General features: G+C 38.2%; 1 protein-coding gene across 8 annotated transcripts in view; it reads left to right on the forward strand.

The window, feature by feature from the left end:
* DCAF17 (DDB1 and CUL4 associated factor 17) overlaps positions 1 to 13424 on the forward strand; it is a 35797-nt gene extending 22373 nt beyond the window's left edge. For all 8 annotated transcript variants that reach the window (XM_070731739.1, XM_070731743.1, XM_070731741.1 and 5 more), the window contains 6 exons: positions 2455 to 2597; positions 4121 to 4230; positions 6536 to 6620; positions 7076 to 7159; positions 10178 to 10333; positions 12900 to 13424. In XM_070731739.1, the coding sequence (XP_070587840.1) occupies positions 2455 to 2597; positions 4121 to 4230; positions 6536 to 6620; positions 7076 to 7159; positions 10178 to 10333; positions 12900 to 13079 (758 nt within the window). In that variant the 3' untranslated portion in view covers positions 13080 to 13424. The remainder of the gene's footprint in view (positions 1 to 2454; positions 2598 to 4120; positions 4231 to 6535; positions 6621 to 7075; positions 7160 to 10177; positions 10334 to 12899) is intronic.
* Positions 13425 to 17150: the final 3726 nt, after the last annotated feature.

Below are 17150 nucleotides of genomic sequence, written 5' to 3' on the forward strand. Positions count from 1 at the left end.
GCTTCCTTCCTCTGTTCCTGTCCCTTCCCCCTTTCTTTCTTTCTTTCCTTCCTTCCTTTCCTCCCTCCATTTCTTGCTTTCCTTTTCCTCACTCCCTTCTTTCACTCCTTCCTCTCTTCCTCTCCCCTTTTTGGCTCAAAATATTTTTTTTTTCTATTTTCCTCCTCTAAAATCTAGGTGCGTCTTATCAGCAGGTGCGTCTTATAGAGCGAAAAATACGGTACTTGTTTTCCTCCCAAAAGTGGTTGGAAACGTCTGTGCGACTTACGGAGCAAATATGGACAACTGGCAGCAGTGGCAAATGGCAGTGATCCCTGCTGCCTGGAATAGCTGATTGGTGGAATTCTGGCAGCCTGATCCGACCACCAATCAGCTGCTTGGCAGCAAAGGCTCCAGTATCCCCAGCAGTGGCAGTGGACACAGAGGAGGCAGTCTGTTTGCTACAAGGACCCTAGCCAGATTAATACCGGATGGACACTGGGAGGCAAAGGCGGATTTTTTTTTCTTGTTTTCCTTCTCTAAACCTAAGTGTGTCTTATGGTCAGAAGCATTTTATGGAGCGAAAAATACACTATTTGGAATTTAGCGTATTTTTCAGCATACAAGATACACCGGATTAAAAGACACAACTTAGTTTGGGGGGAGGAAAGAAGGGGAAAAAATCTACCTACCGAGTATTCATCTGGCTAGCGTCTTTAGTCTAGTCAGCTTAAGCACATCATTGTATCCCCTGGTTAGGACTGAAAAAAATCATCTTCTGAGGGAATAGCAATGAAAATAAGCCTGCAAAGACTTATGGCTGGAAAAAAACCTTCTTCAGAGGGAGTAGCAATGAAAATAAGTCTAAGAGTGGGAAAGATCATTAGCACCTCATTAGAGCTTGGGAAAAAAAGCTTCAAACCCCCCTACATTCGGAGTATAAGATGCACCCAAATTTTCAGCCTCTTTTGGGGGGGGTGCATCTTACGCACCCAAAAATATGATAAATCAACCTCTACTTTCATTTCTCTGGAGTAATTGTGCTGCAAGAATATCAGGATGACAGGAGGGCATACAGCAATATATTTTTTTTATTTTTGGACTTCAAGACTTCTCGAAGATGTTGGGTTTTCAGTAAAATTAGGAAACATATCAAGTTTTTACTTAATTTTATATTTTTATTAGCCTGAATTATTTTTGCATTCCAATATAAACTTTTATTATTAACGGAAATATTTGCTCTGTGCTTGACCAAACATTTTTAATGTTTTTGATCACAGACCCTAGGTTATCTAAATTTTTTATATTTAGATATAAAATTATATATTTTTTATATTTAGATATAAAATTATAAAATTATATAATTTTATAATTATGAAAATGAAATGAAAAAACACTTCGTATGAATATTGAGCCATTTTATATTGGTTTAGCTGTCATGATTCTCCCCCAAAATGAAGAAGAAGTAGAATGATGTGCTGAAAATGTTTTATATATAATTAATTAATAATTAATTTATGGTAGTTGGCGGCTATAGTGCACATATGTCCACATAGCATAATTGCTTTTTCAATAATGCTAAAGTTTCTATTAAGGGGATGCAGTGGCTCAATGGCTAAGACACTGAGCTTGTTGATCTAAAGGTCAACAGTTCAGGAGTTCGAATCCCTAGTGCCATGTAACGGGTTGAGCTCCCGTTGCTTGTTCCAGCTTCTGCCAACCTAGCAGTTCAAAAGCATGTAAAAATAGAAAAATAGAGACTACCCTTGGTGGGAAGGTAACATCTTTCCGTACACCTTTAGTGTTTAGTCATGCTGACTACATGACCATGGAGATGTCTTTGGACACCACTGGCTCTTTGGCTTTGAAACTGAGATGAGTACTGCCCCCTAGAGTCAGGAACGACTAGCATATATGTGCGAGGGGAACCTTTACCTTTAAAGTTTCTATTACTGTGTAATTTTTAATATTTCTTTATAATACTTACAGGAAATTGATTCCTTGAGCTGTTCCTTAACTTATTCAGACCATTTGAAGTTCTTCTAGTTGAATGCAAAGTAGCATGTTTGTAATCATCACTGCATTATAAACTAAAGAACTACATTTTTTTACATTTAGTGCAAATTCAGAGAAAGGTTTTATTTTGATTGACAATTCAATTCAATTCAATTTATTAGATTTGTATGCCGCCCCTCTCCGAAGACTCGGGGCGGCTCACAACAGTAATAAAAACAGTATAACAATGGAACAAATCTAATAATAAAATTATATAAAAAAACCCAACAATTTAAAAACCATGCAGCACATACATACCAAACATAAAATATAAGAAAGCCTGGGGGAGATGTCTTAATTCCCCCATGCTTGGCGATATAGGTGGGTCTTGAGTAGCTTGCGAAAGACAAGCAAAAGAACAAGTGAAATGATAGAGCTGTTCATATGAATATATTTATTAATATTCAATTATTTTCACAGATACTCCAGATCTTCTTTTCGAAGTCTCATCCCTAGAGAGTGCATTTCAGATTGGAGGATATCCTTGGCATTATATCATTACACCTAACAAGAAAAGTCAAGAAGGAATCTTCCATATCTGTTCTTTAAAGGACCACACTTTGGTAACATTTTAATGTTGTGAATTATGCGGTTCCCTCAGGAATGATAACAGAATCAAAATACTATTGATTTTTCTTAGATATTGCCTTTCATCAAACAGTTTTTATTTAGGTGGCAACATAATATTGAAAGTTAATGACCATCATAATATTGAAGTATTGGGCATGTACAAAATAATACATGATTGAGTTGAGGATTTTTTGACTTTCATTCTGAAAAAGATTGTGATCCCCTTATATAGAGCGCTGGTGAGACCACATTTGGAATACTGTATTCAGTTCTGGAGACCTCACCTACAAAAAGATATTGACAAAATTGAACGGGTCCAAAGACGGGCTACAAGAATGGTGGAAGGAAGGATAAAACGTATCAGGAAAGACTTAATGAACTCAATCTGTATAGTCTGGAGGACAGAAGGAAAAGGGGGGACATGATCGAAACATTTAAATATGTTAAAGGGTTAAATAAGGTTCAGGAGGGAAGTGTTTTTAATAGGAAAGTGAACACAAGAACAAGGGGACACAATCTGAATTTAGTTGGGGGAAAGATCAAAAGCAACGTGAGGAAATATTATTTTACTGAAAGAGTAGTAGATCCTTGGAACAAACTTCCAGCAGACGTGGTAGATAAATCCACAGTAACTGAATTTAAACATGCCTGGGATAAACATATATCCACCCTAAGATAAAACACAGGAAATAGTATAAGGGCAGACTTGATGGACCATGAGGTCTTTTTCTGCCGTCAGTCTTCTATGTTTCTATGTTTCTAAGATTCTGGAAGGCCGCATCTTGCTGAGAGGTATATCCAAAAGCATAGCGAACAAGGCCAACAATTATGATCTTGATCTTCATTTCCGCTCCCCATCTGGAATCTATTTACTTATTCATATGTAGTCAGAAATAGGTCGCACTGAATTTAGTTGAGCGCGTTCCTGGAAAAGCGTGAGTAGAATGTTAATGTTAAAGAGGGAATTTAAATGTCAGTTGATCTCATTCCAATTCAGAATTGCATTTTCAGATGTCTCTACCCTCTCCTTAGATAAATCATATAGAAATATTGCTTTCCATTAACTTTCAATTTTAGTTCTTCAGATCTTTGCAGGACTCTCCCTGCCCATGGCAAAAACATCCACCATACTTAATTCTAACCAATACGGAATTTAAAGCTTAGTGAATTTGGGGCAGGACCAAGTGAGAGCAACAGTTCCAGAAGCAGAGCCAATAAAGCATTCTAAAGATTTTTTTAAACATAGTGGAAAACCAAAGAAATCTAAATAAGAACTGATGACAAATAGGTGAAATTGTGGATTTAGGCCTGGAAAAAAAGCGTCACAATTCCTAAAATGCGATATCTTTATGCATAATTTCCCACACTTAAGAATATTGGGATGGGCAGATGATAGATTTTCTCAGCTTTTGCTCTTTTCTCAGCTTTGCTCTGCTAGTTTAGATTTAAATGCTTAATATTTAATATTTAAACGTTAGTTTAGATTTAAATTTAAATCTAAATTCTATTGATTTAGGCAAAGAATGGCATACAGGATATGAAATGTTGTTCGCTGGAACCTGACAGGATCTCTTTCCACCCTGACTGTTCAGGAAGGATACTACACGTGGGTCCAAATTTAGTTAAGTAAGTGATTGCCGAAAACTACTTTGCATCAGGATGATAGTACTTTGCTAGTTCTGTGTGGAATTGGCTGTTCAGATTGAATATCTGATTGGGGTGGGAACAGATGAATGAGAGCCACAGGTAATAGGAAATGGGCAAACTTACTCAGGGTTTACGTGATAGTTGAGATGACAAATCCAAGTCTTTTAAGACCAGTAGGGTGAAGGTAAGTCTGTGGGCTATGAAGCAGTGGAAGTGATGTGCTGGTGTCTGGCGGCTGTTGGGGCCTGGATGGGTGTCAACAGACTCAAACTCAACCCGGATAAGACGAAGTGGCTGTGGGTTCTGCCTCCCAAGGACAATTCCATCTGTCCGTCCATAACCCTGGGGGGGAAATTATTGACCCCCTCAGAGAAGATCCGCAACTTGGGCGTCCTCCTCGATCCACAGCTCACATTAGAGAACCATCTTTCAGCTGTGGCGAGGGGGGCGTTTGCTCAGGTTCGCCTGGTGCACCAGTTGTGGCCCTATCTGGACCGGGACTTACTGCTCACAGTCACTCATGCCCTCATCACCTCGAGGTTCGACTACTGTAATGCTCTCTACATGGGGCTACCTTTGAAAAGTGTTCGGAAACTTCAGATCGTGCAGAATGCAGCTGCGAGAGCAATCATGGGCTTCCCTAGGTATGCCCCTGTTACACCAACACTCCGCAGTCTGCATTGGTTGCCGATCAATTTCCAATCACAATTCAAAGTGTTGGTTATGACCTATAAAGCCCTTCATGGCATCGGACCAGAATATCTCCGGGACCGCCTTCTGCCGCATGAATCCCAGCGACCGGTTAGGTCCCACAGAGTGGGCCTTCTCTGGGTCCCGTCAATTAAACAATGTTGTTTAGCGGGACCCAGGAGAAGAGCCTTTTCTGTGGTGGCCCCGGCCCTCTGGAACCAGCTCCCCCCAGATATCAGAGTTGCCCCCACCCTCCTTGCCTTTCGCCAGCTCCTTAAAACCTACCTCTGTCGTCAGGCATGGGGTAATTGAAATTTTCCCTTCCCTCTAGGCTTATAAAATTTATACATGGTATGCTTTTAGGTATGATTGGTTCTTTAAATTGGGGTTTTTTAGATTATTTTTAATATTAGATTTGTTCACATTGTCTTTTTTATTGTTGTTAGCCACCCCGAGTCTTCGGAGAGGGGCGGCATACCAATCTAATAAATACAAATACAAATGTTGCAGAGAAAATGAGCCTTGGCAAGAAAGACTCTTTTTTTGGTCCTCCAGATAGCATTCTCATGGATGGGAGAAGATCATACCTGTGCTACTGGATCTGACAGGATGGATGGATACCACTAGGGAGAGACAGTCTTATAAATAACTTGGTGCCAATCCATGAGGCTTATCCACAATTAAACTTATCTAGATCAGCATTGATTTCTGGCAGTGGCTCTTTGGCTGAAATGTTTCTTAACAATTGCAGTGTTGCAATTAACTGTGGCAAGAAAGGTTTTTAAAGTGGGGCAAAACTCAACAACTGTCTTGCTTAGCAAGATAAATTTTGAGCTCAACCATCCTCCATTTATGACCACAATTGAGCCCAAAATGTCTGCTGCTAAAGCAAGACCGTTGTTGACTTTTGCCCTTTTTAAAAACTTGTCTTGTCAAGTTTATTTATGATTTGATTTGATTTGATTTGATTTGATTTGATTTGATTTGATTTGAATGCCGCCCCTCTCCGTAGACTCGGGGTGGCTAACAACAATGATAAAAACAGCATGTAAAATTTAAACCTTTTTTTAAAACCTTTCTTGTCACAGTTATGTTCAACACTGCAATTGTTAAGTTAGTAACATAGTCGTTACGTGAATCTAGCTTCCCCATTGACCTCTCTTCTCAAAAGGTCACAAAAGGTGACCCCTGGCACACTGTAAGCGTTGTAAATATGACCCAGTTGCCAAACATCCAAATTTTTATCCCATGACCAGCAACAATCATATGAAAAATTGTCGTCACTTTTTTCATATGTAATTTCAAATGGTCATTAAACAAATGGTTGTAAGTCAAGGACTACCTGTATGCTATTGTGTACGTTACTTTGAGGGGGCACTTGGCTCTTTCAAAAGATCCTTTATTGAAAGAAAGAAAGAAAGAAAGAAAAAAGCTGCGTTTGTCTCCAGTCGTGCGGTAGTTTGCTCAAACAACCACAACTTCATTTTCTACAAGGAATAAAAAGCAGTGAAATAGGTATTTAGGGAGAAAGTACTTTCAGCTTTGGCCGTTCTTGTGAATGTGATCGATCCCCAAAGGGTTTTTCTTTCTACAGAGTTCTGAAGTTGAAGGAAACAGAAAGTGCCAAGCAGCAAGAAGTCACAGAAGATTTTATCATAGAAGCCAACAGGGAAAATAATGTGAGATTATTTTTTTAAAAAAACACTGGTCGAAACCATTATTCTTTAAGACGAATATATTTCACTGGGAGAATTTCTGTTCCTGAGGCCTGAGTCAAATATTACATATATAATCGTGGTTTATGAAATATATGACAGTTGGCTGGGTTCATAAAACATGCTAAGCCCAACCCAAAACTTCCTAACCACAATGCCTGTCCTTTAACAGAACTCCTCCTGTTAAAGGATAAATTGTACAAGAGATGTAAATATCAGAATAAAAGGGGACGGGAAATCCCCTTGCAGCTACTGTATATCTATTTTCTGCAAGGCGAGGGTTTTTTAAAAACAATTATCAGTTAAAGTTAGAATCTGTGTTCAAATAGAGGTAAAACAGCCTAGTCCTTAGTTGATCATGTGTCAAAACAGCACCAAAAAAAATCCCCTTTCTTATCTTCGTATTTTTCATAACAAAGGTGAATGACTCTGTAACAGTAACAGCATCTGGCCGAATAGTGAAGAAGCGTTATAAATTATTGGATGATGATCCTGAGCAAGAGGTAAATTCAGTTTTAGATTCATTTGATCCTGAATAAAGCAGTGAGAGAAATGACCCGCAATGGCTGGGTAAAGTTTGCATATGCCTACAAAACGTTTGCGTTTGCCATAATTTCTTAATTGATATCTCCAGGAATATATTGGGGGTTGCTCTCTTTTGCAGGAGAGAGAGAGATAAAGCAAGCATTTTCATTTTATCGTTGGCATCTGATCTGCGAGGAATCTTCGTGTTAATAGGACTTAAAGAATGTGAGGTCTGTTAAATTCTAGAAATTTAAGCTGGGTTACTGCTTTACGAATCCTGGAAGGAGATGTGAGGAATTAACTTGGTTGTTGATTATCTACTTAATCTCGCAAGGTCTTGCCGGAGACCAGTTCTATGCTGTTGAAGAGTACGCAGGTCACAAAAAGGTGATAAATAATGCAAAGAAAACAGTCAAGATCTGAGCTGAGCAATGTGTCCCTACATCATTAGCAATGTATTTTTGGAAACCATTTTTCACTTTCTATTAGGAACTGTAGCCGAGATGACACAGCCACAAGAATTCTAATTCCTCCGCTTCTGGAAACCATTTCCAGCCTTGTTTCCATGGAAATGAGTGTAGTTGGAGGGGGGGATTGAAAACATGGCAAAAACTGTTTGAGGCTTTTAGAATCTGTAATTCCTTTATATTCAATTGCCAAATTTAAAAAGAGATCACAGAGAAGCAAGATCCCAAGTTTTACCTAAAGCACACCTTTCCTTTGCATTTGCAGGCTTAAATTATATTTTACAGAAGGAAGTTATTTAAAATACTTGCCTGTATTTAATTGGGAAAGGGACATAAATGCAAAAATTTCTGTAGTCCATTTTAGAATAAATCTTAAAACATGGGATGCTTATATGAGTTGTCGATTTGATTTCATTGTTAAATACTTGCCTGTATTTAATTGGGAGGGGGATACTGTGCATAAATACTGTTATGTACAGTATTTATTTGGGTAATCGCGGCATTGTTGTTTTCCCAAAACATTTTGTGTATTGGACAAAATAAATAAATAAAATAAATAATAAATAAATCTCTTCATATCTTAAGCTTCAACAGAATGTACATTGCAAATCAAATCCTGATGATGTCAGTGGTTCTGTGCCCATCTGTTACTTAAGTGGATTGTGAATGTTATCACACATATAGTAAGGGAACTAATGCGATGTTGATTTAGGAGAGAAATCTACCATCCATCCCACGCTTAGCCATTGGAAGCTCACTAAGTGACTTCAGAGCCACCTCACAAGATTGTAGTTGTGAGGAAAAAATAAGAAACTATGCCATGTTGAACTCCTGAATGTCAGGATGCAAATTCACTAAATAAATTTGGTAATGTACAAGTAGAAGCTCAGATGAGTATAGCCTTGTTCATTGAAATGGAGAGCGCCTACCTGCACTCGTTTGCTTTTCTACACACACGTTTAATAAGGCCACTGGAATTTGAGTTACTAAAGTCCACTGTAGAAATCGCTGGAAGTAAACTGGATTGAAAATGTAGTTATGTGGAAATGCAAGAAAGAAATAGGGACCTACTACCACCAATGGTGGACATGTGGTAAAGCTAAAATGTATTGGAAAATGATAGAGAAAATGATAAAAGAAATAGTTATGCAAAATATAGAAATCACCCCGGAGTTTTGTTTGTTAGGAATTACTAACCAGGTTTATAAGCAAGAAATTTTATATTTAATTATACATATTTTAACCGCGGCAAGAATTATATTCGCGCAAAATTGGAAAGGGGAAAATATCCCCAAAGAGGAAGAAGTCATTACAAAAATATTAGACTGCACGGAAATGGATATGATGACAAGACGCTTAAATGGCAAGAAGAAACAAAATTTTATGAAACATGGAACAAAGTCTATATATGGATAGACAAGAAAAAAATAAAAGAAAATTAAAGTCAAAATATGTAAAGAAGCAAATATATATGTAATGGTTGAGATTTACCTTTTTTAAAGAATGGTATTAGAATTAGTTTACATATACAATAGTAATAAGATGAGAAGAATAATTGATTTTATCCTAGTTTAAATTACTTGTTATTAGTTTTTTTATTATTAGCTATTTTTTATGTATTAGTATTCAACTATGTATTCAATTATGTATTCTTTTTTCTATATCTGCATTTATACTTTTGAGATAAGTGGGGAGGATACCTCCCCAAACTATATGTTTAATGTTTGTAAGTTTGTGTGTCCTTTTATGAAAATTAATAAAAAGATTTATTTAAAAAAAATGAAAATGTAGTTATGACCAGATGAATGAGAGTAAGCTTTTAAAAATTTAGAGAACTTTTCCTTGTTTTTATTTATTTATTTATTTATTTATTTTGTCCAATACACAATGAGGGTTTTAGTGGGTATAGTAAAATACACGATGAAGGTTATAGAGGAGATACTCATAGTAAAATATATCTAAGAAATAATAGAAAAGAAGATATAGTAATAGAACATATCAATGAAAGAGTAGAAGAAGAGATATAGGAATAGAAGAAAGGTATAGGAGATATAGGAGAGCAATAGGACAGGGGACGGAAGGCACTCTATTGCACTTGTACTCGCTCCTTACTGACCTCTTAGGAATCTGGATAGGTCAACCGTAGATAATCTAAGGGTAAAGTGTTGGGGGTTTGGGGATGACACTACAGAGTCAGGTAATGAGTTCCACACTTCGACAACTCGGTTACTGAAGTCATATTTTTTACAGTCAAGTTTGGAGCGGTTAATATTAAGTTTAAATCTGTTGTGTGCTCTTGTGTTGTTGAGGTTGAAGCTGAAGTAGTTGCCGACAGGCAGGACGTTGCAGCATATGATCTTGTGGGCAATACTTAGATCTTGTTTAAGGCGTCTTAGTTCTAGGCTTTCTAGAATGCTTTCTTTTTTATGTTTTAAATTTTTTATTGAAAATAGAAGATAATTTAAAAATGTGACTAATGTGTCCACTGCTGGCTTTTTAAAATTTTTATTTTATTTTTTGTCTGGCAAGACGTTCAAAATTGTTGACTATGAAGACGAACTGAACTTGCTATCTGTTGTGGCTGTTACTCAGATAGGAGTGGATGGGGCGGCTCATCTTGATTTCCATTGTAATGAGCAAGGTATTCGGTTGAAGAGTTTTCCTTTTGTGGAGTCCTGGGATGTGGTAAGTATAATTTAGGTTTTCCTAATGTTCCTACTATCAACATAGTGTAGTAACTTAGCTCTAAGGACATGATACTGTCAGGCCATTATTATGTGCCATTCAAATGCTAAATATAAACATTTCCAAGTTAAAGTAAAGGAGTTATAGGAAGATAATAAAGTAACAATCTGGAAATGCACCTAATGCATTCGTATTAGATCCATCTGATTTCTATCCAGAGCTGAATTTTGTAGATTTAAGTTGGCTGGTTGCTTTGAAGCTATGAGGAACACACACTTCCTCCAAATAACCTTTCCAATTTAAAAAATAAGCTTTAATCGTCTTTTTAAAAGCAAAGTTGAAGGACAGGTGTTTTTGATAATTGAATAAATGTATAAAATGCTTTTTTTTTTTTAAATCCCCAGTCTGAAGAAAAGGGCAAAGCAGGCTTTTAAAGCTTTAGCGTGGAAAAAAAATATACCCACAGCTGAAATTCAGATAAAAAATGGACTTACAATTATTCCAATTCTTGTGTGTATAATATTGGCAATGTGTGAAAAGCTGGAATTGTATAGAATGCCTAGGAAATCTACAGAATTGATGATGTTTTTAGGCAAAGTATCAAACGTGTTATTTTAATATGCTATACACTGTTCTAGGTATTATATATATTACCTAGGCATTAGAACGGAATGGAATGGAATAGAATACAATTTATTGTCCAAGTGTGATTGGACACACAAAGAATACATCTTGGTGCATGTGTTCTCAGTGTACATGGGAAAAAAGATAAATTTGTCAAAAATATAAAGTACAGTAGTACCTCTAGATACGAGCTGCTCCACATGCGAGTATTCCAAGTTACGAGCCACGAGGGGAGAGAAATTTCTGTTCCAGACCCGAGCTCAAATTCAGGATACGAGCCGAGCGTCCACTAGGCGGCGCAAAAATCCTTGCTTCTGGTTATCTCGGAGGGGAAAAACAAAGTCTAAAGCCATTTGTTCCAGATACGAGTTGTTCGACATACAAGCTCCCTTTTGGAACGAATTAAACTCGTATCTAGAGGTACTACTGTATAACACTTAATGGTACAGGTATATATATAAGCAATCAAATCATATTTGGAACAATCAATATATTGTAAGGATACAAGCAAAAAAAAGTTACAGTCTTACAGTTATTTGTGGGAGGATAGATGATGGGAACAATGAGAAGATTAATAGTACTGCAGACTTAGAAAATAGTTTTACAGTGATGAGGGAATTATTTGTTTAGCAGAGTGATGGTGCTTGGGAAAAAAACCTGTGTCAAGTTGTTCTGGTGTGCAGTGCTCTGTAGCATCATTTTGAGGGTAGGAGTTGAAACAGTTTGTGTCCAGGATGTGAGGGGTCTATAAATATTTTCACAGCCTTCTTTTTGACTTGTGCAGTATACAGGTCGTCAATGAAAGGCAGGTTGCAGCAATTGTTTGTTCTGCAGTTCTGATTATCCACTGAAGTCTGTGTCGGTCTTGTTGGGTTGCAGAACGAAACCAGTTATAGAGGAGCAGATGACAGACTCAGTAGTTCCTCTGTAGAACTGTATCAGCAGCTCCTTGGGCAGTTCAAGATTCCTGAGTTGGCACAGAAAGAACATTCTTTGTTGTGCTTTTTTGATGACTTTTTTGATGTTAGGTGATTGTTTTAGATCTTGCGATATGGTCAAACCTAGAAATTTGAAGGTCTCTACTGTTGACAGTGTTGTCTAGTATTGTAAGACGTGGAAGTATGGAGGTGGAAGTATGGGCGGGTTTCTCCTACAGTCTACCACCATTTCTACAGTTTTGAGTGTATTCAGATCCAGATTGTTCCAGTCGCACCACAAGGTTAGTTGTTCAACGTCTGCATGCGGATTCATCATTGTCTTGAATGAATCCAATCACTTAAGCCAGTAGTTCTCAACCTTTCTAGTGCCGCAACCCCTTAATACACTTCCTCATGTTGTGGTGACCCCCAATCATAGGTCTAGCGCCAATTCTCCCAACAGAGCTCTAAGCTGATTGGCATGAAGGTCAGAGGGACATCCCCACTGTAAATGCTTGATAGGTTGGATTGTAAAAATCAGTTCCAAGGTGCCAGAATAGAAACTTCAGTTCCTAACATCATGGGAATTTTGTCTTTTCCCCTGTGACCGCTGTGACCCCCATGAAATGGTCATTCGACCCCCAAAGGGGTCCAATCCCCAGGTTGAGAACCACTGACTTAAGGAGTACTTACGCAGAATGAAAAGAACTATTTAGGCAAAGTATGAAAAAAGAGTCAAGAAAGGGGTTATGGCTAGACTTTATTGTAAAGACAGCAGTGTAGGGTTTCTTGCCGAAGCAGGGGGTTGGACTAGAAGACCTCCAAGGTCCCTTCCAACTCTGTTGTTGTTATTATTGTTGACATATATGAAAGTGAAAGAATGCTACCATAGAAGATCTAGTAAATTACCAATGATCTGGAAGGTGATGTCATCCAAAAATGTTTCATCACCACAAAGACTTTATGTGTCGTATAGATACATTCTCGCTAACATTTGAAATTATTTTTTATTTCTCCTAATGCAGACATACAACCATGAAGTTCACTTTGATAGACATATAGTGCTGCACATACAACAAAAGCCTCACAGGATGTTCAGCTGTCACATATACCAGATGACCTGTAATAATGGAAAAGATGACAATATAATACAGAAAGGAAAAAGAAGAGGACATGTTTGGTCGAAAACTGGAGGGAGATGCTGAGTATTTTTAAATTTCATCTTGATTTGCTATGGACAATATCTGAAGACAAGCAAGTCTCTTTTTATGCAATGTAACAGTAGTAACTGTTATTATTCTTTGTATATAAATGTAATTATTTTTAACTGCTTCACAACCTTTGGGCTAAGATCAAATGTACTATAGTATAAATTATTTAAAATGTGGTTTTTTTAAAAAAAACACTCAAGCAGCAAAATTGTAAATTGCCACAGATGTATATTTGTTTTTCTAAAATACAAAACTTTTGTATTAATATTGCTTGGAGAATTGTGCAGAATGCAAATTCAAATTACATTTTTGATGTCATTAAAAAAATTGGAATTTAAATAATGTTTAATTCTACTCTTTATGGAACAAAGCATACTCTTCATTTCAGTAGGGGCTTAATCATGGATATCTATGCCCTGCTACAGCTAGACATTGTGTTAACACTAACTGACAAGGTTGTATTTCTTCTAACAGGCAGAAAGGGAGCTGACCTTAGTTCTTCTGTCAGCAGATAACTGATCACTTGCCAATCATCTGAAGAAGATTGTCAAATGAGATTTTCTGCAGCAGTCCACTACTAAATGCCTAGGGGTGTGTTATTATTTTACAGTTATGCAGAAATAGAGTGATTAAGAGTTAAGAAATAGGTTATTCGCTCTCCTGCTGCATGAATTTCCCCCAATATTATGTGTGTCCATTCTCAAGTATCTTCTTTTGGGGATTTCTGGTTTTTAATGTTTCTTTTTAAAATAAAAAAAAGATGTTTCTGAGAATTAATTATGTTTGACTTCCTTCCCACTGTCAGTGTTTTATTGAAAGATCTTCATTTATGTTAAAACATATAAAACACTTACTCATTTTAATATCCTGACATTCTAGTGCTGAAAATAAATATTTCTTAATAGTCATAAATGTGAATTGCTTTACCAGTGGTTCTCAACCTTTCTAATGTCGCAACCCCTTAATACAGTTCCTCATGTTGTCGTGATCCCCAACCATAAATCTAGCCCCAATTCTCCCAACTGACCTTTAAGCTGTTTGGCAGAAAAGACAGATGGACACCCTCACTGTTAACACCTGATTGGTCGGATTGTAAAAATATATTCCAAGGTGCCAGAATAATAAAATAAATAGACCTTTATTACAGTCAAAGACCATCAATATAATTTTTTTTTTAAAAAAAATCCAAGAACCATTTCAGATTCTTAGAATCTAGACATTTTAGTATCTCTTTGGTCCTAGTAGCAGATTCTTGGGTGATAATTGTAGTCCTTGACTTACAGCAGTTCGTTGACCATCCAAAGTTGGTTGTCACCCAAGTCAACAAAGACGTGCTAGGTGTTGAGGTTCTTGGACATCTGGAGACAAATGAGTTACAAAATTCATGACTTTTGACTGACCAGCCAAAATTGACCTATTGTAAATATACAAAAGATGTACATATCTCGCTATGATGACGGCACACATTTGTGACGAATCCCCACTGCTGCTGCGCAGAATCTGGCCACCTGTGCTGTAATTATGGCTTGTTCATCTTTAAGCAGCCGCTGGAGATAGGTAATGTCTGAATGGCCAGGATACCTTGCAATTAATGGCAAAATATGTTTGCCAGCTTTAGTTCCTAACACCATTGAAATTTGTCTTTTCCCAGGGTCTTAGGCGACCCCCGTGAAACGGTCATTCAACCCCCAAAGGTGTCCCAGCCCCCTGTTTGAGAACCACTGCTTTATACAATATATTGTGCAGACTTAGTCATTACATGTTGGTTTAATACTGTGCGATAGATACATCACAAAATCGTATTAATAGTGATACTACAATGTTTATGGGTTTCAAATAGAAAAATACGATTTTCCACTTATAGTTTTATACAGTATAGTATTTAAATTTTATCCTGCCTTTTTTATTTTTATAAGTACTGGTGACTCAAGGCAGCAAACATATCCAGTACTCCTTCCAATTTTCTGTTCAACAACCTTGTGAGGTGGGTTGGGTTGGGAGAGAATGACTGGCTTAAAGTCACCCAGTCGTCTGTTCCTGCCTAAAAACAGGACTAGAACTCTTTCAGTCTAATGTTGTGATGGTGAACCTGTGGCACATGTGGCACATAGAGCCCCTTCTGTGGGCATGCCAACTGTTGCCCCAGCCCAGCTCCAACACATGCACCACCCACCTGGTTTTCAGGTATCTGCCATGCATGTACGGGGGGACGGGGAGGCACTCACCTTGTATTTTGAGACCTCATGCAGTGCCCCCGCATCCTGTTTTGGGCCTGGAAGGCCTCCTGCACCAACCTGGAAGCAAAAACAGGACAAGGGTGCTGCACATGCCCCCCCTGCAACCGCATTTGGGCCTGGAAAGCCTCCTGCACCAACTTGGAAGCTAAAACTGGGCAAGGGGGGATACAGGGGGGTTGCAGGGGTTGCCTGTGTAGGGGCAGGGTGCATGTGCATGTGGTAGGCGCTCAGGAGGGGGTCACAGACACATTGCATTATGGGTGCAGGTGGGCAATGTGCTACCAGCACACAATAACAAAAAGATTAGCCATCATTGGCCTGGTGTCCTAACTAGTGTTGAATGAACCCAACGAAGTTCGGGTTCAGCAGGTTCGGACAAACTTGGTGGTGGAGTTTGGGTAAGTTCACCGAACCCGAACCTGAACACTTCTGGCCCCGCCCTCCCGTCTTCCGGAAATAAAGCCACAGACCAGGAAGGCGTCTCTGTAACGTCAAAGCCCCGCCCCCGGAATCCCATCATGGGATTCCCCACCTCCTTTTGCTTGTAGCGCCTTTCCCAAGGCGGGGAAATTTTGGGCTCAGAGGTGCCCTTTCATTTTTACAGAAAAGGCTCGGACACCGCAGCCGCACCTTTTCCGTAAAAATAAAAGACAGGCAGCCACGGACTGCCCTGGGCAATGGGCGCAATGGGGGGAGAGCCGCGTTGCCTCCGAGTCCAAAATTTCCCCGCCTCAGGAATGGCGCTGCAAGCAAAAGGAGGTGGGGAATCCCACAATGGGATTCTAGGGACGGAGCTTTGACATCACGGAGATTCCTTCCTGGCCGGCTGAAATGGGGAGTTGAGAAAGAAATAAAACCACGGGGCAGGAAGGAGTCTCAATTGGTTTTCTTCCTTTTTCTCTTCTATTAGCTACAAAGATAAGAATGAAATCTATGCCAAACACATTTATTATAACCACCTTTGCTCATCTTAAAATGAAGGAGAACTGCTAATGACTAGAAGAATAAAAATGTGTGGCGCTGTGCTACTTTATTTCATTTATCAAATTAAAACAAGTATTTAAAAATATAAGTGGCACAGGAGTCAGTTGAGGACTGAACCATCCTGCAACTCTGCTCAATGAATTTCGTGGTTCTTACTGCATAATCATATTCTGGTAGCCTACATTTTACATTTTGGAATTTCATTGCTATACATCAAGCTATGTAAGCCCCTGGCTGTGTGAGTTGGCTACATTTTTACCTTCCTATCTGTCTCAGCCAATGCAAATGAGAAGTAACTTGGAAATCATATTTTTAAATTATTCATTATGCTCAACAGTTAAGTAATACGAGAGAAAGGAAGAAATACCGAAAGCTTCCATATGATCTCTGGGGAGAAAAACTATACTTCAGCTTGGGAAAAGACCAAGAAAATAAATTATGTTTCAATATTTACATAAATGCTCCAAACATTTTAAAAATGAATAGCCAAAGCAGAGGAGATTCTGTTTCTTTGTTAAGTATCTGTTTGGAGATAGAACATAACATTCTGGTAGCAGAAAGTGCTCAGGATGTTTGGAAGAAGAATTTAGAAATTCACTCTATCAACAACAACAGCAGATAGGAAAATTTGAAAATTACCTTGGTCAAATGGCTTAGCAATCTAGGCAAAGTTGTTAAGAAAAAATGGGCTTCAACTAATGAATAACTGAAGTTTTATCGAATAGTTATCAAATCGTTTTATCTTCATGAGAATCGGGAGAAGATTGCCTAAGACGTTTGTGCAAACTACATTCATGGTCTGAACTGAAGCCTTGTTTATCTGATCATTGCCTTAGTGGTTGAT

The sequence above is a fragment of the Erythrolamprus reginae genome, chromosome 1 (assembly GCF_031021105.1).
Source record: "Erythrolamprus reginae isolate rEryReg1 chromosome 1, rEryReg1.hap1, whole genome shotgun sequence".
Lineage (NCBI taxonomy): Eukaryota > Metazoa > Chordata > Lepidosauria > Squamata > Dipsadidae > Erythrolamprus > Erythrolamprus reginae.